Source organism: Cibotium barometz, chromosome 32, assembly GCF_041138505.1.
Source record: "Cibotium barometz isolate CiBa-2024 chromosome 32, ASM4113850v1, whole genome shotgun sequence".
Taxonomy (NCBI): Eukaryota; Viridiplantae; Streptophyta; class Polypodiopsida; order Cyatheales; family Cibotiaceae; genus Cibotium; species Cibotium barometz.
In genome coordinates this window covers 33,692,203-33,710,121 of record NC_141077.1, presented here as the reverse complement: position 1 = coordinate 33,710,121, position 17,919 = coordinate 33,692,203, and the positions used below count along the sequence as shown (strand labels likewise).

At 46.7% G+C, this 17,919-nt stretch overlaps 1 protein-coding gene across 2 annotated transcripts in view; it reads right to left on the bottom strand.

Moving 5' to 3' along the window:
* LOC147620111 (tetratricopeptide repeat domain-containing protein PYG7, chloroplastic-like) overlaps positions 1 to 17,919 on the bottom strand; it is a 108,918-nt gene that overhangs the window by 55,871 nt on the left and 35,128 nt on the right. For both annotated transcript variants that reach the window (XM_086772300.1, XM_086772299.1), the window contains exon 2: positions 2,022 to 2,189. In XM_086772300.1, the coding sequence (XP_086628426.1) occupies positions 2,022 to 2,189 (168 nt within the window). The remainder of the gene's footprint in view (positions 1 to 2,021; positions 2,190 to 17,919) is intronic.

Genomic DNA, 17,919 nt, shown 5'->3' with positions numbered 1-17,919 from the left:
GCATTAAAGGCATTCTGTGCGGATAGAGATCTGACAGTGAACCTTGGTTATAGTGTTTAACACCACACAGGCATGGGTGACGAGATCAAAGCCTCAGTTCACTTTCCGAGGGGAGCCGGTTGAGTACATCAGGTCATATGTCTATTCGTGAGTTACTGTTACTTTCATAGGACCGCATTTCTTCTTGAAGGAGGCAGCTACAGCTAGATTAGCTCAAGGGCATGCAACCTTGGTGGCACTTGAGAGGAAGTGTGCACACATACAGTTTCAGGAGCCGTGCACCAAATTGTGGCTATTTGATACACTTATCACACCGACCCTCCTGTACAGAGCTCCAATTTGGGGGCCCAACATACATCATAGATCTCACAGAGGGACGGATGAGGGATGGAGGCATATGGAGAGACCACTGATTATGATGATTGCCCGCATGATTCGGAGCAAATCATCGGTACCATATGAGCTTGTTCGGGCTAAGCTAGGTGCCGCACCAGTAGTGACCGAGGCCCTATACCAGGCAGTTACCTTTTTACAGCGGCTATGGGACCTCCCTCATCAGAGGTACTCCCAATTGGCATTGACCTCATCCATACAGTTGGCAAAGGATGGAGATACTCATTGCTGGTATGCTCAGATGAGATCATGGTTTGACCTACATGGTTTGCGGATAGAAGCACTCCCACCCTTTCAGTACAGCCTGGATTGTCCATTTTCGGATGTCACCCGCTCAGAGCAGAACCGCGTGATTAGAATGGATATCGTCAGAGTGGACACAGAGAGGACATGGACTAGTCCCCTTGAGCCCTTAGGCACGAAAATGGCTCATTACAAGAGCCATTTTCTACACCTCTCATCAGATGATTTTATCACCCGCACGGCGTACATGGATGTACACCTATGACATGGGATACGTTGTGCCATTGGACAGATCCGGACCTCATCACACCGGCTGCGGATTGAGATAGGGCGATATGTGCATCAGATCTCGGATGACAGCATTTGTCAGCTATGCTACCAGGAGGCAGAGACAGAGGAGCACTACATTTGCCGATGTACAGTCTATTATGAGATCCGAGGGAGATATCACTGCCTCTTCCGAGAGGGTTTTGGGCAGTTACACAGGGTCATGGAGTTTGAGGATCAAAGATGCCTAGGATTGTTCCTACTTGAGCTCAGGAGACACAAAGAGACCCTCTTGGCAGACAGGAGACTGAGCCATGATGTACCTAGACAGAGGATCCTGACAGATTTCTTCAGCACCAACACCAGCACCAGCACCAACACCAACACCAGCACCAACACCAACAGCCCAGCCCACACACCTCCTGATATCTCCTCCATCGGGCCATCAGTGCACCAGCCACGCTCCCAAGGAGTCACCACTGATAGAGCAGTCGTCTTATGTCTTGCTCGTCAGCCACGCCCACTAGGATCCCGACCACGGCATCCTCACCATCGCCAGATCAGAGCCATTATTGCTTGACATCGGAGGTGCCTACTTCGCTTCTACGACCTCTCCATTCTAGACAGCCCCATGGCAGAGATGCTTGATCTGAGGAGAGGGCAGCACTTCAACTGATCAGCATACATGGATCTACTTGATATACGTTTTCCAGTATTTTCTACTCAGTATCATCTAGGAGTCTTACTTACAGTTCTTATAACTGTAAGATATTCAATTTATTGTACTTTTTAGTTTCATTTGGTTGTTCTCTTTGATGAGACACCAACTTCAGATGTACTCTCAGTTTTGGTCTCATAGGCCATTATGGCCTCTTAGAGACGTTAATATATCATTTCATTTCTCTCTCATACTCATTTTTTTAACTCTCATCAAAGAAAGAGTTTGAATCAATACGCCAAAAAAAAAATGATTAGAATCGGATAAAAATGCCAAACTTAATGTTTCAAAGCATGGTAACTTTTTTTAAAAGAGAAACAAGAAGTCAATAATTCACTAATGTTTTCAAGAGGAAAAATAACCAAACGGAAGTCCAGCATCATTCATCCCCATGGTTTACCTGTGGATCAGACTTCTCATTTCCAAACGTGTGCTTTGCCTTCAAATAACTGGAACAACCACTTTGGGGAAAGCTGGTAGATATATCATCGGAGTTCAAAAGAGCATTTAGCACCATTCCTTGCTTTGCAAAAAGCTTCCACTGACATTCGTTCCTTCCTCTTCTTTCCTGGAAAACAGCAACATGATACGAAGGAATCATCAAGATTTCTGAGCATCATGGGACTATTCTATACTAGCAGCAAAACTAGTAGGCAGCTGAATGCTTATCACATCATATTGTTCTCTCTTCAAAAGGCATGGTAATGGAAAAGTCGACTCACACTGGCTACAAAACGTTCCCCTCCCGTGGGATGGGAGGAGTTGAATGAGCAATTTTGCTCGTCCATCCCTCATGGACAGACAAGATGGGTGTAATCAATACAAACACTATCGGAACAGCCACTCATTTGATTATTACCAATAGGGGAAACTATGGTGCTTGATGTCTCATATGGATCGTGCATGGTACGAGTTCAGATGAAGATTTGATGTGTCATCTGGATGGTGATTGGTCATGCATCAAATTGGGCAATGCCTATGAATGGCAACTAAAGACATTGCTTTGTAAGATGAGAAGATGTGTTTGTGCATCTGCGAAGAGCTTTCATAGTGGTAGAGTCATGTACGATTGTTGAGGTCATGTAAACGTGTGTCTTGATTTTTATGCATGGACATTGGGATACAATGCCTATAAAACATGCAAACAATCTTAGCTTGTTAAGCCGCTTCCCCGGTTATTGATATTGACTGACTGTGTGCACACCAGATCTAGATACATCAAACCTGTGCTTCCACAAAGTATTGCATCCAACCTTTGGAATAAAACAATATCTAAACACAGGAGAACAGCCCATAAGGCAGTGTTTACACATCGATTACATATTTTCACACACATGTTATTCTTCCATATCATACTTAAATCAGTGAATTACTCAGGGCAAACCCTGTTACAATGGGCCTCAAGTACGAGTAGACGGGGAAAGATGTTACAATAGGGCCCCAAGCAATAAGCTCTCAAAATGGGAGACGCATACACAAACTGGCCTTCAACAAACCAAACAGCTTACTGACTCAGAGAATCTTTGAATTTAAGGAGATTCTGGGACAAGTTTCTTTCGACAAGAGCCTCTTGTGTACAAACGAAAAATCACCTGTTCTGCCCATTCTGTACCCCCTATCATCTATCAACTCTTCTTCGTATCATTGATGACATGCTCCACCAATGGCGAAAACTCCTCCCAATTGGTATCATGATCCTGTTCTTGCTCTCTGTCCCATCATTAGATTGCCGGTGAAAGGCCAAGCTAAACCACGGCTTTGGACTTCCAAAACACTCGTAAACTTTGGATCCCTATCCAAGACAATCCTCTTTGGAAGTCCATGTAATTGAAACACTTGTGGATGAAAAGCCTCACCATAGCACATAGAAGCACAAATGGCTCCTCTCATTTGGCTCCAACTTCCAACGCACATTACCCTTGCACCTTGTAGTGTCTCTATAACCATTTGTTTAGAGATGGGGCATTGACTTTGTTGGAATGATTAGTCCAACAGCTCGAGGAATGCAAGCGCAATTTATCATTGTGCTAATGAACTACTACACCAAATGGGTTAAGACCCATGCTACCATAAAGGCTGATGCCAGGGCAAAAGCCTGAGACTTAGCTGCTCAATTGCTAGAATAGAAGCCTGTTCCCTAATTGATTGCTGAATGAGGGAAGCAAGGGCCTAATTAGAGAGGCTAGAGCCCCTGATCATTCAGTTCGGGGCTATGGCGGTTGGCATGGGCTTTGACTACTCATGCATAGTCGTGGGTTTGTTGGTTAGCCAAAGCGCACTTAATTAAACTTAAGCATTAATGTCCACTTGGGTGCCCTTGATTTGGCTGCCCCTTTCAGCCTACCCAGCCTGCCACTCCAAGACTCACAAGCCATGGTCATGGTCCTTCCCAAAAACAAAAACAATGCCCTTTGTGTAGCCAATCTAAGATGATGGAGGCACAAAACAAAGATGATGGAGGCACAAACATAAATTCCTACAAGTGTTTCTAATGACTTGTATAGAAAGTGGGCTTCTGGATCTATTTTGCAACAGGTGGTTGCAAGCGCATCAATGAATTTTATCACATCATACAAGGTAACTTTTGGCATAGGCCTTTGGACTTGTAGTTTTCATCATATGGAACATCTATCCAGGACCCATCCAAGCTGCCTGTCAAGGATGAAAGGGCAACCTTGCATGTCCTGCTGGATGCGCAACCAACACCTATACGTCAGCCAGGGTATAAGGCCCTCATCTAGCAGACACCTGCGGTGGAGTAAATCTGAGGAAACATAAAAGCAGCATCTAGGTCACCGCCCAACCATAGAACCAATCAAACTCACCCCCGAGCGTGGAGGTTAGAAGCATCAGAGACATGGCTCCACGTGCAAAGCCTTGGCGTCCCATACCACCAAGACACACCCCTCCAGTGTATGCACGAAGTAATATCACAAGCCTTGAGTCCTAGTCTGAGGACCTCTCTCCCTAAGGCCTCTCCCAAACTGACTGTTACATGCACGGAAGTTCTGTCTTCTTTCAGCCCTAAACACCTTTCCTTGGAACACATAGATGCAACCATGTAGTAGCAATGGAGAGAAGAGAGAGAAAAACGCAGAGTTTTCACCTAAATCTATAGTATATTAATAATACCAAAAATCTGTATGTATATACAAAGTTGGTGACCATAGGCACACCCCAAAAAGGTTGCCTTGACTATGAAAAGTCCTACATCTGTCCTAGTCTATGATCTATCCCAAAAGGAATGAGATCATCAACACAATAATGTGCCTTGGCTTACATAGGCCCCAAATTTGCCAGTCGGCCATCCATACTGCTGTCGGCTAGTTCTGTCCGCCATAAATCAGCATTTAATGCAGGCATATTCCACACGTGTGAGTCTGGATACCCAGCCAATTGAGTCTTTACCTGCCAACTGCCTTCTGACTCCTAAGTCTTCTACTGAGCCTAAACAAGCCCTAACAATGTCCTAAATATTGACTGGAATTTTGGATTAGCATGTCCATGTGGCATGCACATGGCATCCCCTCCTGCTAAACTTGATGACGGGCTTCCAACTTCTGACCATAAATGACTGTTATCATCCCTTTGCCTCCTCATGGATTCCCACTATCATCCTTCCAAGCCTGGCAACCTTCCTACTGAAAACCTTGCCATACCCCTCCAAAGTCGTGTGTAGATCTGTGCATCTGTTCCAATTGTCCCCTAGCCCTTCATGCCCTGTCCCTAAACACTTTCTCTGGTCTTCTTTTCCTGAGTATTGAGTCTCCTTGCATGATCATTTGCATGATCATCATCCCTTGGAACCGTTTTCCTGAAAGCCTTTTTTGGTATGCCCCAAGTGACACTCACAAGGTTGCCATTCCCCTTGGGTCTTTTGGAACACCACCAACCAACCTCCTGGGAACTTCTTCCATGTCTTGTGTTACTCTCCTTGAACTCTACACCTTCATCTAGGACACCATCAGTGCTTATACCATCTAGTACATTGATCTAGATCCAACTCGGGTTCCATTGGAATATACCTAGTCATGTCCTCGAGGTTAAAGATCTTCTCCACTGGCACAATCTCATCACCTTCACCCAAATGTTCTTTCAAACGACTGCCGTGAAACACAGGGTGAATCTTGGTTCCAGGAGGTAGTGCCAATCGATAAGCTACATCACTTAATCTTCTTTGTGAACTGATAAGGACCACAACACCAAGAAGACAACTTGTAATGCTTACCAATCCTCATCATCTTAGTCTCCTTTCGGACTTTACACTACACCCACATGCCCTCGTGTAAGACCCTCACAATCCGTCTGTTAGCGTGATACTGAGTGCAATCATGGGCGATCTTTGCGCTCTCCCTTACAACTTTCAGCATATCTTGCAAGCATTCCACTGCCTATTGCAACTTGACTCCTCTTAGTCCTACGGCTATCGGTGACTTCGGCTGATTACTGTACATAAGCATAAATGGGCTGAAACCAGTAGCTGCATGCTTATTATTGTCATAAGCAAACTAAATATGTGGGAGATATTGTTCCCACTTAGACTATCTCTTAGAGACATACTCTTGTAAGTCCTCTCCACCTAACCATTCGAGTCGGAGTGATCCGAAGATGACACGATCAAGCCTGTTTCCAACTTAGAAAACAATGATTGCCATAATTGTGCGGCGAATTTAGGATCCCAATCACTAACACTCTTATCAAGCGACCCATAGAGTTTATACAACTGCTCCATAAAGAGTTGAGCCAACTCATGGCTCTTGAACATTGACTTCGTAGGGATAAACTTGGCCATCTTTGCCAGTCGATCTTCTACAATGACCTAGGTTGAATCATGACCCCTACTAGTCCAAGGTAAGCCCACTACAAAATCCATCAAGTGACCCATAGACTTTATACAACTGCTCCATAAAGAGTTGAGCTAACTCATGGCTCTTTAACGTTGACTTTGCAAGGATAAACCTGGCCATCTTCATTAATCAATCTTCTACAACGACCTAGGTTGAATCGTGACCCCTACTAGTCCAAGGTAAGTCCACTACAATCTTCTCAAGCGACCCATAGAGTTTATCCAACTACTCCATAAAGAGTTAAGCCAACTCATGGCTCTTTTGTCAGAATATGCAGCGGAGATGATGACAAAATCTGAGAACACAAGAGCAAGTGCAAAAAAATACAGCAATGGAGAGAAAGAAAGAAAGAAAGAAAGATTTTATTAACGTCTTCCAAAAGACCGAACTCGGCCTATGAGACAAATCGGAGTACCTGTATGGGGTATCCTCTGTCATCCCAACAAAATGAAAAAGTACTGAATAAAAAAGCTGAATCTGGGTGTGCAGGGGATGGAGCTCTATTACTAGGAGAATGCAAAGCTATATGCATGGAGTATACAATCATGATATGCAACCTAGCTAGCTCCATCCTGTACCATACTGGGGGTATAAAATGGTATACATCAGTGAAGGGGGTGTCCACAGCTCCCTGAAGAACATGCCTGGGTGTGCTCTGAAGCGAGCCAGTCGCTCCGCACCCTCTCTGTGAAACTGAGCTCTGATCTCTGTCATCTCTCTCTGGTATAGGCGGGGTGTCCGAAAGCCAGGTGTCCTCTGTCTCCTGCGGGCTCTAAGTGTCTCTGCTCTCTGGAGAGTAATTCCCTGCCGTGTAGGGGCTGGGAGGGGTATGGATCTCTGAAAAAATGTAGTAATCTGTGTCTGTCGCCCCCCCTCTGGAGCTGTCTGAGCCTGTAATAATAATGTCTCTCTGTGGCGCTGTATGTCTAGAATGTATCTCCCCAGTATGCGCTGGTCTGATGTCTCAAAGATCTGGCGTAGGGAATGTGGCTCTCTGAATAAAATGGGATATCTCTCTCTGATGGCTGTATATGCTCTGCATCTGCATACATAATGCTCCTCACTCTCCACCTCCTCTCTGCACAATCTGCATACCCTCTCCTCTCGGGGGATCCGTGCTGCTCTGCCAGTCTCAATCTCCAATCGGTGTGATGAAACTCTGAGCTGACCAATAGCCACTCGGGAGCCGTGTGGTAAAAAGCCCTCCATGTATCTAGGCCTCTCTATAAATCCATCATCAGTGATACTCATGAAGTGATCTCTGTAGTATAGCATCTTCGGTGGAAGAGGCTGTGTAGGCGATATCCATGTCTCTCGTGTATAGAGCTGCCATAGATCCTGTCTCAATACTCTGTTCCTCTCACTATGAGAGAGACGGATATGTGGTGCATCCCTGTCATACTGGAATGGTGGTAGATGATCCATGTCTAGGCCATGCTGTGAGAACCAATGTGTGACCTGTGCATACCATGATCCTCTGTCTCCTGCCTCAGCCAACTGTCTAGATGCCTGAAAAGCTCTGTATGATAATCTGTCCTGTGGCATCTCTCTGAATCTGTCTAGCAGGCATATAGTCTGAAATATGGCCTCTACCATCATAGGAGGCGTAGCAAACTCTGCTCGGATAATGTCATGAGGTACTGACGGTTTGCTGCGTATCATGCGTGCCATCATGAGGGCCTGTGGTCTCTCTATCTGTGTCCACCAATGGGTAGCAAGGCCTGGCGCCCATACTGCTGCTCCATACATCAATGCCGGTGTGACTAATGTGTCAAATAGCCACCCCTTCGTCCGGGGCTCCTGAAAATGCGCCTGGTGGCACTGTCTCTCTAGCATAGCCAATGCTGCATATCCCCGTGTCAATCTAGCTCTGGCTGCTGAACCCATGGTAAAGCGTGTGGCTGCTGCAGAGAAGGTAACCCCTAGGTACACGTATGATGTCACCACCTCCACCTGGCATCCGGCGAGAGTGATGTCAGCTGACTCCTGCCCTGTCTCGATGTATGAAAGACCATGACCTTGGTTTTCCCAAGGTTCACAGTAAGACCCCTCTGTGTGCAGAAATCATGGAGTGCATGTAGATGCTGCTGTAGACCACCTGGGGACTCAGACACTAATACAATATCATCAGCATAGAGCATAATATGTACTGAGGTACCTGCTAAATCAACTCCATCTCCGCCTCCCCGTGTAATGAAGTCAGCCACCTCATCAATGTATAACCCAAATAGCGTGGGGGAAAGTGGGCATCCTTGCTTCACACCAATGGTGCTAGCAATAGTCTCGGACATACCTCCTGGACATCTGACTCGCCCAAAAACCTGCTCATATAATGCATAGATGCCCCATGTCATATCTGCTGGTATGCCAAGAGACTGCAGGCGCTGAAAGAGCCTCTCTCGTGGTACTGTGTCAAATGCCTTGCGGAAATCCACAAAGCAGCAATAGAGCTTTCTCTTCCTCACTCTGGCCTGATCAATCATACATCTCAAAGTGAATACATGGTCAGTGGTAGAGAAAGCTCTCCTGAAGCCTGCCTGCCCTGATGAGCGTAAACCTGCTCGCTCAGCATATAAGCTAAGCTCCTGCTCCAGCACTGCACCATAGAGTTTGGCCAGCACGTGGCCAACCATAACCGTCCTGTAGTTGCTCGGATCGAGCATATCCCCTGTTTTGTGAATCGGCACAATGGTGTGCATCGTCCACTCCGCAGGCAAACCCTCTGCTAGTGCCCTGTTAAACAGGTGTGCAAGAAAAGGAGCTAAAGAATCTACTGCATATATGAGATGCTCACCCTGCAGGCCCATATGGTCGGCGGCCCGTCCATGCTGTAGGCGGCGGATAGCTTCCTGTACCATCGAGTGGGTAAAGAAGCTAGCTGTGGTAGGTCGAGGCTCCTGTGGCTGAGGTATAGGTGGCTGCTGTGGGGCATGGTATAGACCCTCTGCATATGTGTGCCATGTCTGTGGGTCTGCAATAGGTGTCGGGGTCCGGGGCTCTCTAAAGTGCCGCCATGAGACAGGGCTATCTCTACTCATGAAGAAATGAAAGATCTCTAGCTCCTGCATCTCTGCGAAGGCCCTCCTTTTGCGGCGAGTAAGTCTCCTCATCTCTCTCCTCGACTCCTCTGTGATGGCTCCCAAAGCTCTCTGTATGCGGAGTCGTGAGTATAGGGCTCTGCACTCGTCATCATACCATCTGTTCTGGGGCATAGTCCCAGGTCTCGCAGGCTCTCCTGAGTGTACACGATGTGGGAAGCTCTGTAATGCAGCCGTGTGTAGGAGTGATGCGAGCTGGGCTGTAATGGTATCCATAGATGCCAGGGGATCCATGAGTAGGAGCCCATCCTCTACTCTGCCAGTGTATATGTCTGCCATGTCATGTGTGAAGTAGATGGTAGTGTGTGGCGTCGGTATGTGGGGGGCTGGTGATACTGGTGATCCGGCTAGTGAAAATGCCAAGTATGTATGATCTGCCCCAATAGGACGAGGTGGAATGGAGAATGAGGTGACAAGCTGTGATGCCTCCAAAGACCCCATAATGTAGTCTACCACCGTGCCTCCGGTCCGTGTATGACCCCCATGTGGGAAGCATGTCAGCCCTCCTGATCCCGGCCACTGTAGCATCCCGTTATAAATAACGAGACGATGCCTAGCTCCCAACTCTAGTAAGTGGTCCCCATAATGTCCTCTGTCTGGTCCAGAGAGAGAGAGAGAGAGAGAGAGAGAGAGAGAGAGGCATGTAACTCTGCTCTAAATACACAAGAAAAATCCCGAAACTATGATAAAATGAAAGGGGGCTATGGGGCCATTTTATATGGCCCCAAGTACCCAATCGGCCAGTGCAAAAGCTGCCGACAGCCTCACGACTAGTGTCATCCAGTCGGCCAGCACAAGAGAGGTCCACGACCTGTGCAATCCAGTCGGACAGCTCCCAGAAATGAACACCTGCATACTGGTGCAATCGGCCAGCTACTGGGTCATCCTGCCATCATAGGGCAGCCACCCATACCATGGAAAAATAGGGAAAAATGGGGGGAAAATATGGAGAGTGGGGAAAAATGAGAAAACACCCAATACGGGGGGGCACACCCACAACAGAGGCCCTGGTGTATATGTATAGACATGAGATGACTTCTAACACCCCCTCTCAGCTCCTGGCTGTGGAACCAACCCCAGGGAGCTGGAGTGCTGCCGGAGCAACGCCTGAGATAGCGACTTCATGAAGAGGTCCACCGCACTGCTCTCCGTCGAACAGAACTCTAGCAAGATGTCATCAGCAACAATCTTTTCACGAACAAAGTGCCTCTGGATGAACAAGGATTCCACCAGTGGAAACCCAATCCTGCCAAGTAACCTCCGCAACCTCACCACCTCGCAAGCAGCAACACAAGCAGCGCGGTACTCTGCCTCTGTCGACAACAAGGCAATAGATAGCTGCCTCTTACTGCTCCATAAAACTACTCCTGAGCCGAGGGTAAAATTGTAACCTGAAGTAGATCTCCTCGTGTCTGGATCTCCTCCCCAATCTAAGCCACTCCAACCTTGGAGTCAGACTCCACCCATCAATCCCCCTCCTGTGTAAAAGAGTCCAAGATCCTTCACATGCTGCAAAAACCACAAGATACGCAATCCTGCCTCCCAAAGAGTCATCTGCAAACATGAGCTCAATAGCCTCATCAGGAAGCTCCCGTCCAATCTGGTATACATCAACCAAATCAATGAACCATTATGCTTCCAAGTCAGAGAGGCACCATACTGCTCACAAGGATCAACAACTATTACGGTGGGATGCCAAGTCCTCGAAACCTGCTGAAGACCGGTCAAGGCCTTCGGAAACCTGTAAGCAACCCCCTCTGAATCCGGAACCACAAAGCCTGGAGAATGTGCAACATCCACCTCCTTCTGCAAGTAATCAACTGTCACCTGCCTGGCCTTCCAAGAGGTCCCCGTGGAAAGAACTTCCTCATCTACAGGAGTTTCTTTGTCCCGAATACTACGAGACATCAGAGCATAAGTTACCTGTAAAGTTTCCTCTGACTAACGAACACAAGAACTACCAACATCTGTATTGGAAAGTTCCTGCCAACTGCTGCCATCAACTGGTAAGCTATCCACCATCTGGTCCCGGAAAGCCCGCACCTGCAGCGTATCCACACTTAAGTGGCCATTACCAAACTACCACTCATCACAAAACTGAGGACCTGGGGGAGAGAGTGCTGAAAGTTTGTAAACTCCATTCTCCACTCCGCCTTCCCAAACTACCTAGCCTGTTGCTTTGTCCCGGAGAGCAACAAAATGCTCATCAAACTCCACCAGTACGCCAGTCTTGCAAATCCAATGCACTGACAACAGATGAAATCCAAGTGACGGAACATACAACACCTGGGATGAATGCTTCCCCCCGCTGCCATCGGGAACTATCTCCAACCTGCCCTCACTGTGAACTGGGATAGTGGATGTATCCCCGGTAAGAATGTGACCAGAATACCTGCAGAGATCGTGTAAATCTGAACGGGAATGAGTCATGTGCCTGGAAGCACCACTATCTAGAATCCACTCCCGAGTATCCGTAGCGGCGGCGAGTCCTCCAACCTCCTCCCTGCCCGAAGAAAATGAAACATCGGTGCCCATCACCTCCAAGTGCACAAATGCTGGAGTCTTTACGGTTGCTGCTGAGGATTCTTCACCCTTCTCGGTGTTCTGCTTGGGACACTACCTCCAATAGTGGCCTTTCTCGCCACAATCATTACAAGTCCTTTCTGCCTTCAGTTTCTCGCGGTCTGGGTCGGACTTCTTCTCAGAAGACTTCTTCGATGAAGCCTTCCCTTTGCCCTTGTTGTGGCCTTTCAACCGTTGGCCAGTTAAGGCCTCCGAACCTCCGCCCTGTGGAGGGTTCGTGAATCTTTCCTCCTGGTCCAAGACCATGGGCACAAGCTCCTCCCATGTGATGATGCTGAGTCTGCCACTGGTAATCAAAGACAAGTAGAATGCTGAGTACTGAGAGGGAAAATGCGACAACAACGTTATGGCCATATCCTCCAATGATATCTCCTTCCCAGCCTAAAGAACTTCTTGCTGAAGAGCCTGCAGCTTGTTAATGTCCTCCCGCATCGTCGATGACTTTGCAGGGTTCATAACCCGCATCTGTACTTCCAAGGAAATCCTCTTCATGGGCGATACCCTGTTATAAAGAGAAGCCAAATGCTGCCATAGCGTCATATGCTTTATATGATTGATTACCTGCAGTGTGCAGTTGAGGAAGATGAATGAACGGACCCTGGCATTGACACGATCCCACAACTGTGCATGTGCTTCGCGTTCCTTCCGTATCGAGGGTAGCTCCCCTTCCTCTACGTCCGGCCGTGGAACCCCAACAACAATGAAATCAGCAAGGTCCTAAGACTCCAGAACAGATTCCATCATTACCTTCCAGATGCCGTAGTTATTCCCGTCCAACTGACGGTCCACAGGAAACGTGGGGAGTGTCGGGATCTTCACATGTCTCTCAACCATCTCAAGCAGATCTGCCATTGCGGGGATGTAACTGAAAAGGGTGGGTGGGTGGGAACAAAGAAGAACTTAAACCTGCAAGTGGTTGTCCAACAAATCAGCTCGCATTCCTCTTGCTTCTCCTCTTCCCAAACAGTCCAAAACGGTCCACCAATCAGTAACACAACATTTCCCCTCTTGCTCACACAATTCCCAAGATCTATCAAGAGCCTAGAGCTCTGATACCATGTCAGAATATGCAGCGGAGATGATGACAAAATCTGAGAACACAAGAGCAAGTGCAGAAAAAATATAGCAATGGAGAGAGAAAGAAAGAAAGAAAGAAAGATATATTAACGTCTGCAAAAGGCCAAAATTGGCCTATGAGACAAAGAAGTGGTACAATGATGTTCCTCCAGTCATCAAGAGGAAAATGTGGAGTGAGAATAAAATGTACAAGTATGACAACACGACCATAGGGGACTCTTGCAGCCAATATAAATGCCAGCCAACTAAGGCCAAGGTTCTCTGTATGCCTGGGTGTCCCGCAATAGGTGTTGTTGGAATTATCTGAGTCTTAGTGGTGTGAAAGGTCTTTTCTATCTTTGGTGTGAACCACGGTCCACCTCCATCTAAGGGTCAAAGATAAGGCCTAGGTGCCTGTAAAAGCATGTACTTGGGTCCTTCATTCTCACAATGAGTACCATTCAAGTTGTGCAATCTCTCTCTCATACTTGAACTCTAATGTGTCTTATAACTGTAAGATAGTCAGTTTATTGTACTTTTCAATTTCATTTAGTTGTTCTCTTTGATGAGACACCAACTTCAGGTGTACTCTCAATTTTGGTCTCATGGGCCATTATGGCCTCTTAGAGACGTTAATATATCATTTCCTCTCTCTCTCTCTCTCTCTCTCTCTCTCTCTCTCTCTCTCATGATATTTCATCCTCCATAGCTCCGTGTGTGATCTTGTGGATGCCAACATGGTATCAGAGCATAGGTCTTCGCTACCACCATCATCAACATACTCCACTATGATGATGATATTTCATCCTCCATAGCTCCGTGTGTGATCTTGTGGATGCCAACATGGTATCAGAGCATAGGTCTTTGCTACCACCATCATCAACATAGCCATGCTCTGCATGCTTGAATTCTTTTGCTATCATTTTTTTCTTACGTTTTCAACTTTAAAGAAACTATGTGGTTTTCTCTCTCTGTGAGCTCTGCCGCCCCCGAGCCGAAAGCTACCGCGCTCAGCCGCCCCACAGCCGAAAGCTGTCACGCTCAACCGTTGCCGGAACCTGCCACCTCCGCCCGCTCAACTAAGCAGCACTACTGTGCAACCCTCCGACACTGCCCCTTCTCCACCCGCCCAATTGGGTGGCGCTACTACGGATTGCTCCACCACCACCGACTGAGCCACCATCCCCATCCTACATCCCCTGGCAGCCCCGACCTACACTCCAACGGCGACCCAACGTGAGTCCAGTCTTGAGCGCCTCCAGCCTTTTCGCGGCACGCCTTCAACAACACATGGTGACAAGGTACTCTTCATCATCAAAAAAAAAAAACAAAAACAAAAACATTTCCTCAATAACACGTGGTGCATAGTTGTTGGCATACGGTCATACGATACGGTACAGTTTGATATCGTATGCGAATTTAGTATACCATATGAAATTTTGACCAACTCAGTATCTGAGCCAGAAAGGATGAGGTCATCAACATACAAAACGATGACACAAATACCCCCATCAGAAATAAGCAAATAGAGATTGATGTCTGCATATGACCTCTCAAAGCCAAGAGATAACAAGAAGGCATCAATCTTCTGATACCAGGAGGCTACTCAACATAAACTTCTTCCTCTAAATCACCATTCAAAAAAGCAGATTTGACATCCATCTGGAGCACGGGCCATCTGAAGTGTGTAGCCAGAGCCAAAACAATCCTGATGGCGGTATACCTGGCTGTAGGAGAAAATGTCTCATCAAAGTCTTCACATGCCTTCTAAGCATATCCTCGAGCAACAAGGCCGGCTTTGTACTTGTCCGAAGTACCATCTGCATGAAACTTGACTTTGAAAATCCATTTCACACCAATCACACGACGATGTAAAGACCGTGGCACCAAAGACCAAGTGTGATTCCTCTCAATAGAGGACATCTCTGCTTCCATGACTTGCCGCCACTGCGGCTCTGAAAGAGCCTCCTCTCGACTCTCAGGCTCATCGATCTCTTAGAGAGAACTCATGAGAGCATAATTCACTGTGTGATGAGATGTGGAAGCCCAAGATGAACAGCGAGGTCCAGGGATGGTGGTAGAGATCTGGTTATGGAGCTGTGCATCAATGACACCAAAATCTCTAAAGAGTTGCTCAACCCACCGAGGTAGGCCAGTCTTCCTCTCAAAGCGTGAAGAAGAAGATCCAACTACAGTAGAGGACTCATCCAATGCTGTTGGGATTGGTGATGAAGTAAGCACTGATGGGGATAATCCCAAAGTCAAAGCAGGACTCGTAGAGGGACTGGGAGCTGCAAAAGCCAGTGCAACGAACTAGTGGCTGTAAAGTAGCAACTGGCACCGGAGTTGCAATAGGAGCAGGAGGAGGAGCTGGACGTGGAAAAGGTATAAGATCACTAACATCTGCCGGGAATGGATCATCCAGAAAATCTGGAGATGCATCAAGTGGAGAGGAGTCGATGCAATAGGAGCAGGAGGAGGAGCTGGACGTGGAAAAGGTATAAGATCACTAACATCTGCCTGGAATGGATCATCCAGAAAATCTGGAGATGCATCAAGTGGAGAGGAGTCGATGCCACACAAGCTCTCATCAAACCAAGCATCACGAGAAAAGATGATGTCATCAACCTCTGGATCCCAAAAGCAGTACCATTTGGATATCAAACTGTAGCCTATGAAAATCATCCTCTTTGACTTCGGTGCAAGTGTGGTCCTCTTCTAATCTGGGACATGCACATAAGCAACACAATCGAAAACACGTAGGTGAGAAACAAAAGGCTTGTGTCCTGTAAAAGCCTCCTCCATAGTCATCCCCTCAATTGCTTTTGTGAGACAGCAGTTAATGAGATAAACTAAGGTATCCTCAGCTTCACCCCAGAAAGCAAGAGGGAGACCTGCATGATGCAACAAGACACGAGCCATCTCTTTTACGGCGTGGTTCTTCCGTTCCACAACTCCATTCTACTGAGAAGTGTAAGAAACTATTTTTTGCCGGTGAATGCCCTTCGACGCAAGGAAGTCATCAAACGGTACAAACTCGCCACCATTATCAGTCCCAAGAAATGAAATTGTACCCCCCCAACTGATTTTCCACCATCACAATCCAAGTCCTAAAATTGGCAAAGCATCTGACTTGTGAGCCAGAAAACATATCCAGACTTTGCGAGTGAAATCATCCACAAGAAGAAGAAAATATCGAGCCCCTCCAAGAGACTCAACCTCCATAGGTCCAACAAGATCTGCATGTATAAGCTCTAGTCTTCGGGTTGCTCGATGAGTAGCCTCCTCTAGAAATGCATCTCGATGATGCTTGCCCATCAAGCAAGATGAGCAAATGTGTGAAAGAGACCAAAGTTGAGGTAGTCTGCTGACAACTTGCTGAGAATGGAATTTCTGTAAGGCAACAATGGGTACACGACCAACGCGTGAATGCCATAGAGAAGTATCTGCCTTAGAAACCAAAGCCATCAATGGGGAGAAAAAAAGATGAATATGGGAGTCAGTGCGAGTGAGTACGAGTGAGCTGGGAAGTAAAGTTGGTGATCTTGTAGAGACCCCCATCATGGACTCCATTGGCAACAACCAAGAGAGTCTCCCTGTCACCAATTTAGGCATCTCTAGAATTCATGTGTGTGGATGGGCTTTGGATGCTCAAAAGAAAGCTTCGGGAATGGGGGATTATCCAATATAGAGGACCAAGTGTCATAGCATGGTCCAGGCACTCTAGATGGTTTCTTGGACACAGAAATGGGCTTTGGAGCTCAAGTGTCAAGTGGAAAGTATGTATGGCAATCACTTGAGATTTTAGGAGAGCTAGAGCAATGAAACAGGTTTCTACATGGTGTTAACATTTATTTCTTATGTGGTGGAACACAAAGAGATCATCTACTAAATTTCAAGGAAAGTTGCTATTTTTGGCAATCTCCGATGGAAATTCCGTTCACAACATTACCTCTGGAATTCAACACTGGAATTCAACAAAGATTGAGTATTGCCGAAGCGCCATTGTGAAATTAGCTATCATCTGGGATACTTTTACAGCTGAAGATTGTGGAATTTTTGGACTCTTTGGATTTGGGACATGTGGCAAATAAGAGAATAAAAGTGAGACAAGTGTTCTCACACTTGTCAATTCAGCTCTACACATGGCATTGTAGCATTTTCTTGCTTATTTGAATAAGAGAGTTCTCTCTCGGGCGAGTTTGAGCTTCAAGCAAGTTTTTTGGAGACTAAAAACTCTGATTTTTCACCATTTCTCTTCATTTCTAAGCCCACCATAGCCACATCCAGCTTGGGGAAGATGATTTTCACTACTTTACACCATCTTGCACACCCCGGATGGCTGTTTTTCAGCAAAACAGCCCTAAAGCTTGCTGGTTTTATGCAATATACATGCTGTTTTACAGGTGTTGGCGCTCATGGATGCAACATACAGGCTGTTATACTGGTTTACGTGCTCATGGATGAGCCACATGTGGGCTGTTATACATGTTTGTGCGCTTATGGAAGGACCCATATTGGATGAAAGACAGGTTTATGGTTGTATATGGATAATCCGGCATCTCCCATGGGGAGAGTAAGGCCCTCAAAGCTGGTACATGTTATATTTCTCCTTGGATAATGAAATACTCCAAGGGGGGGTCAGCCCATTCCCGCCTCTATGTGGTGTTATATGTGCAACTTTTATTTTCGTATTGTGGATTGTTTAATGGCT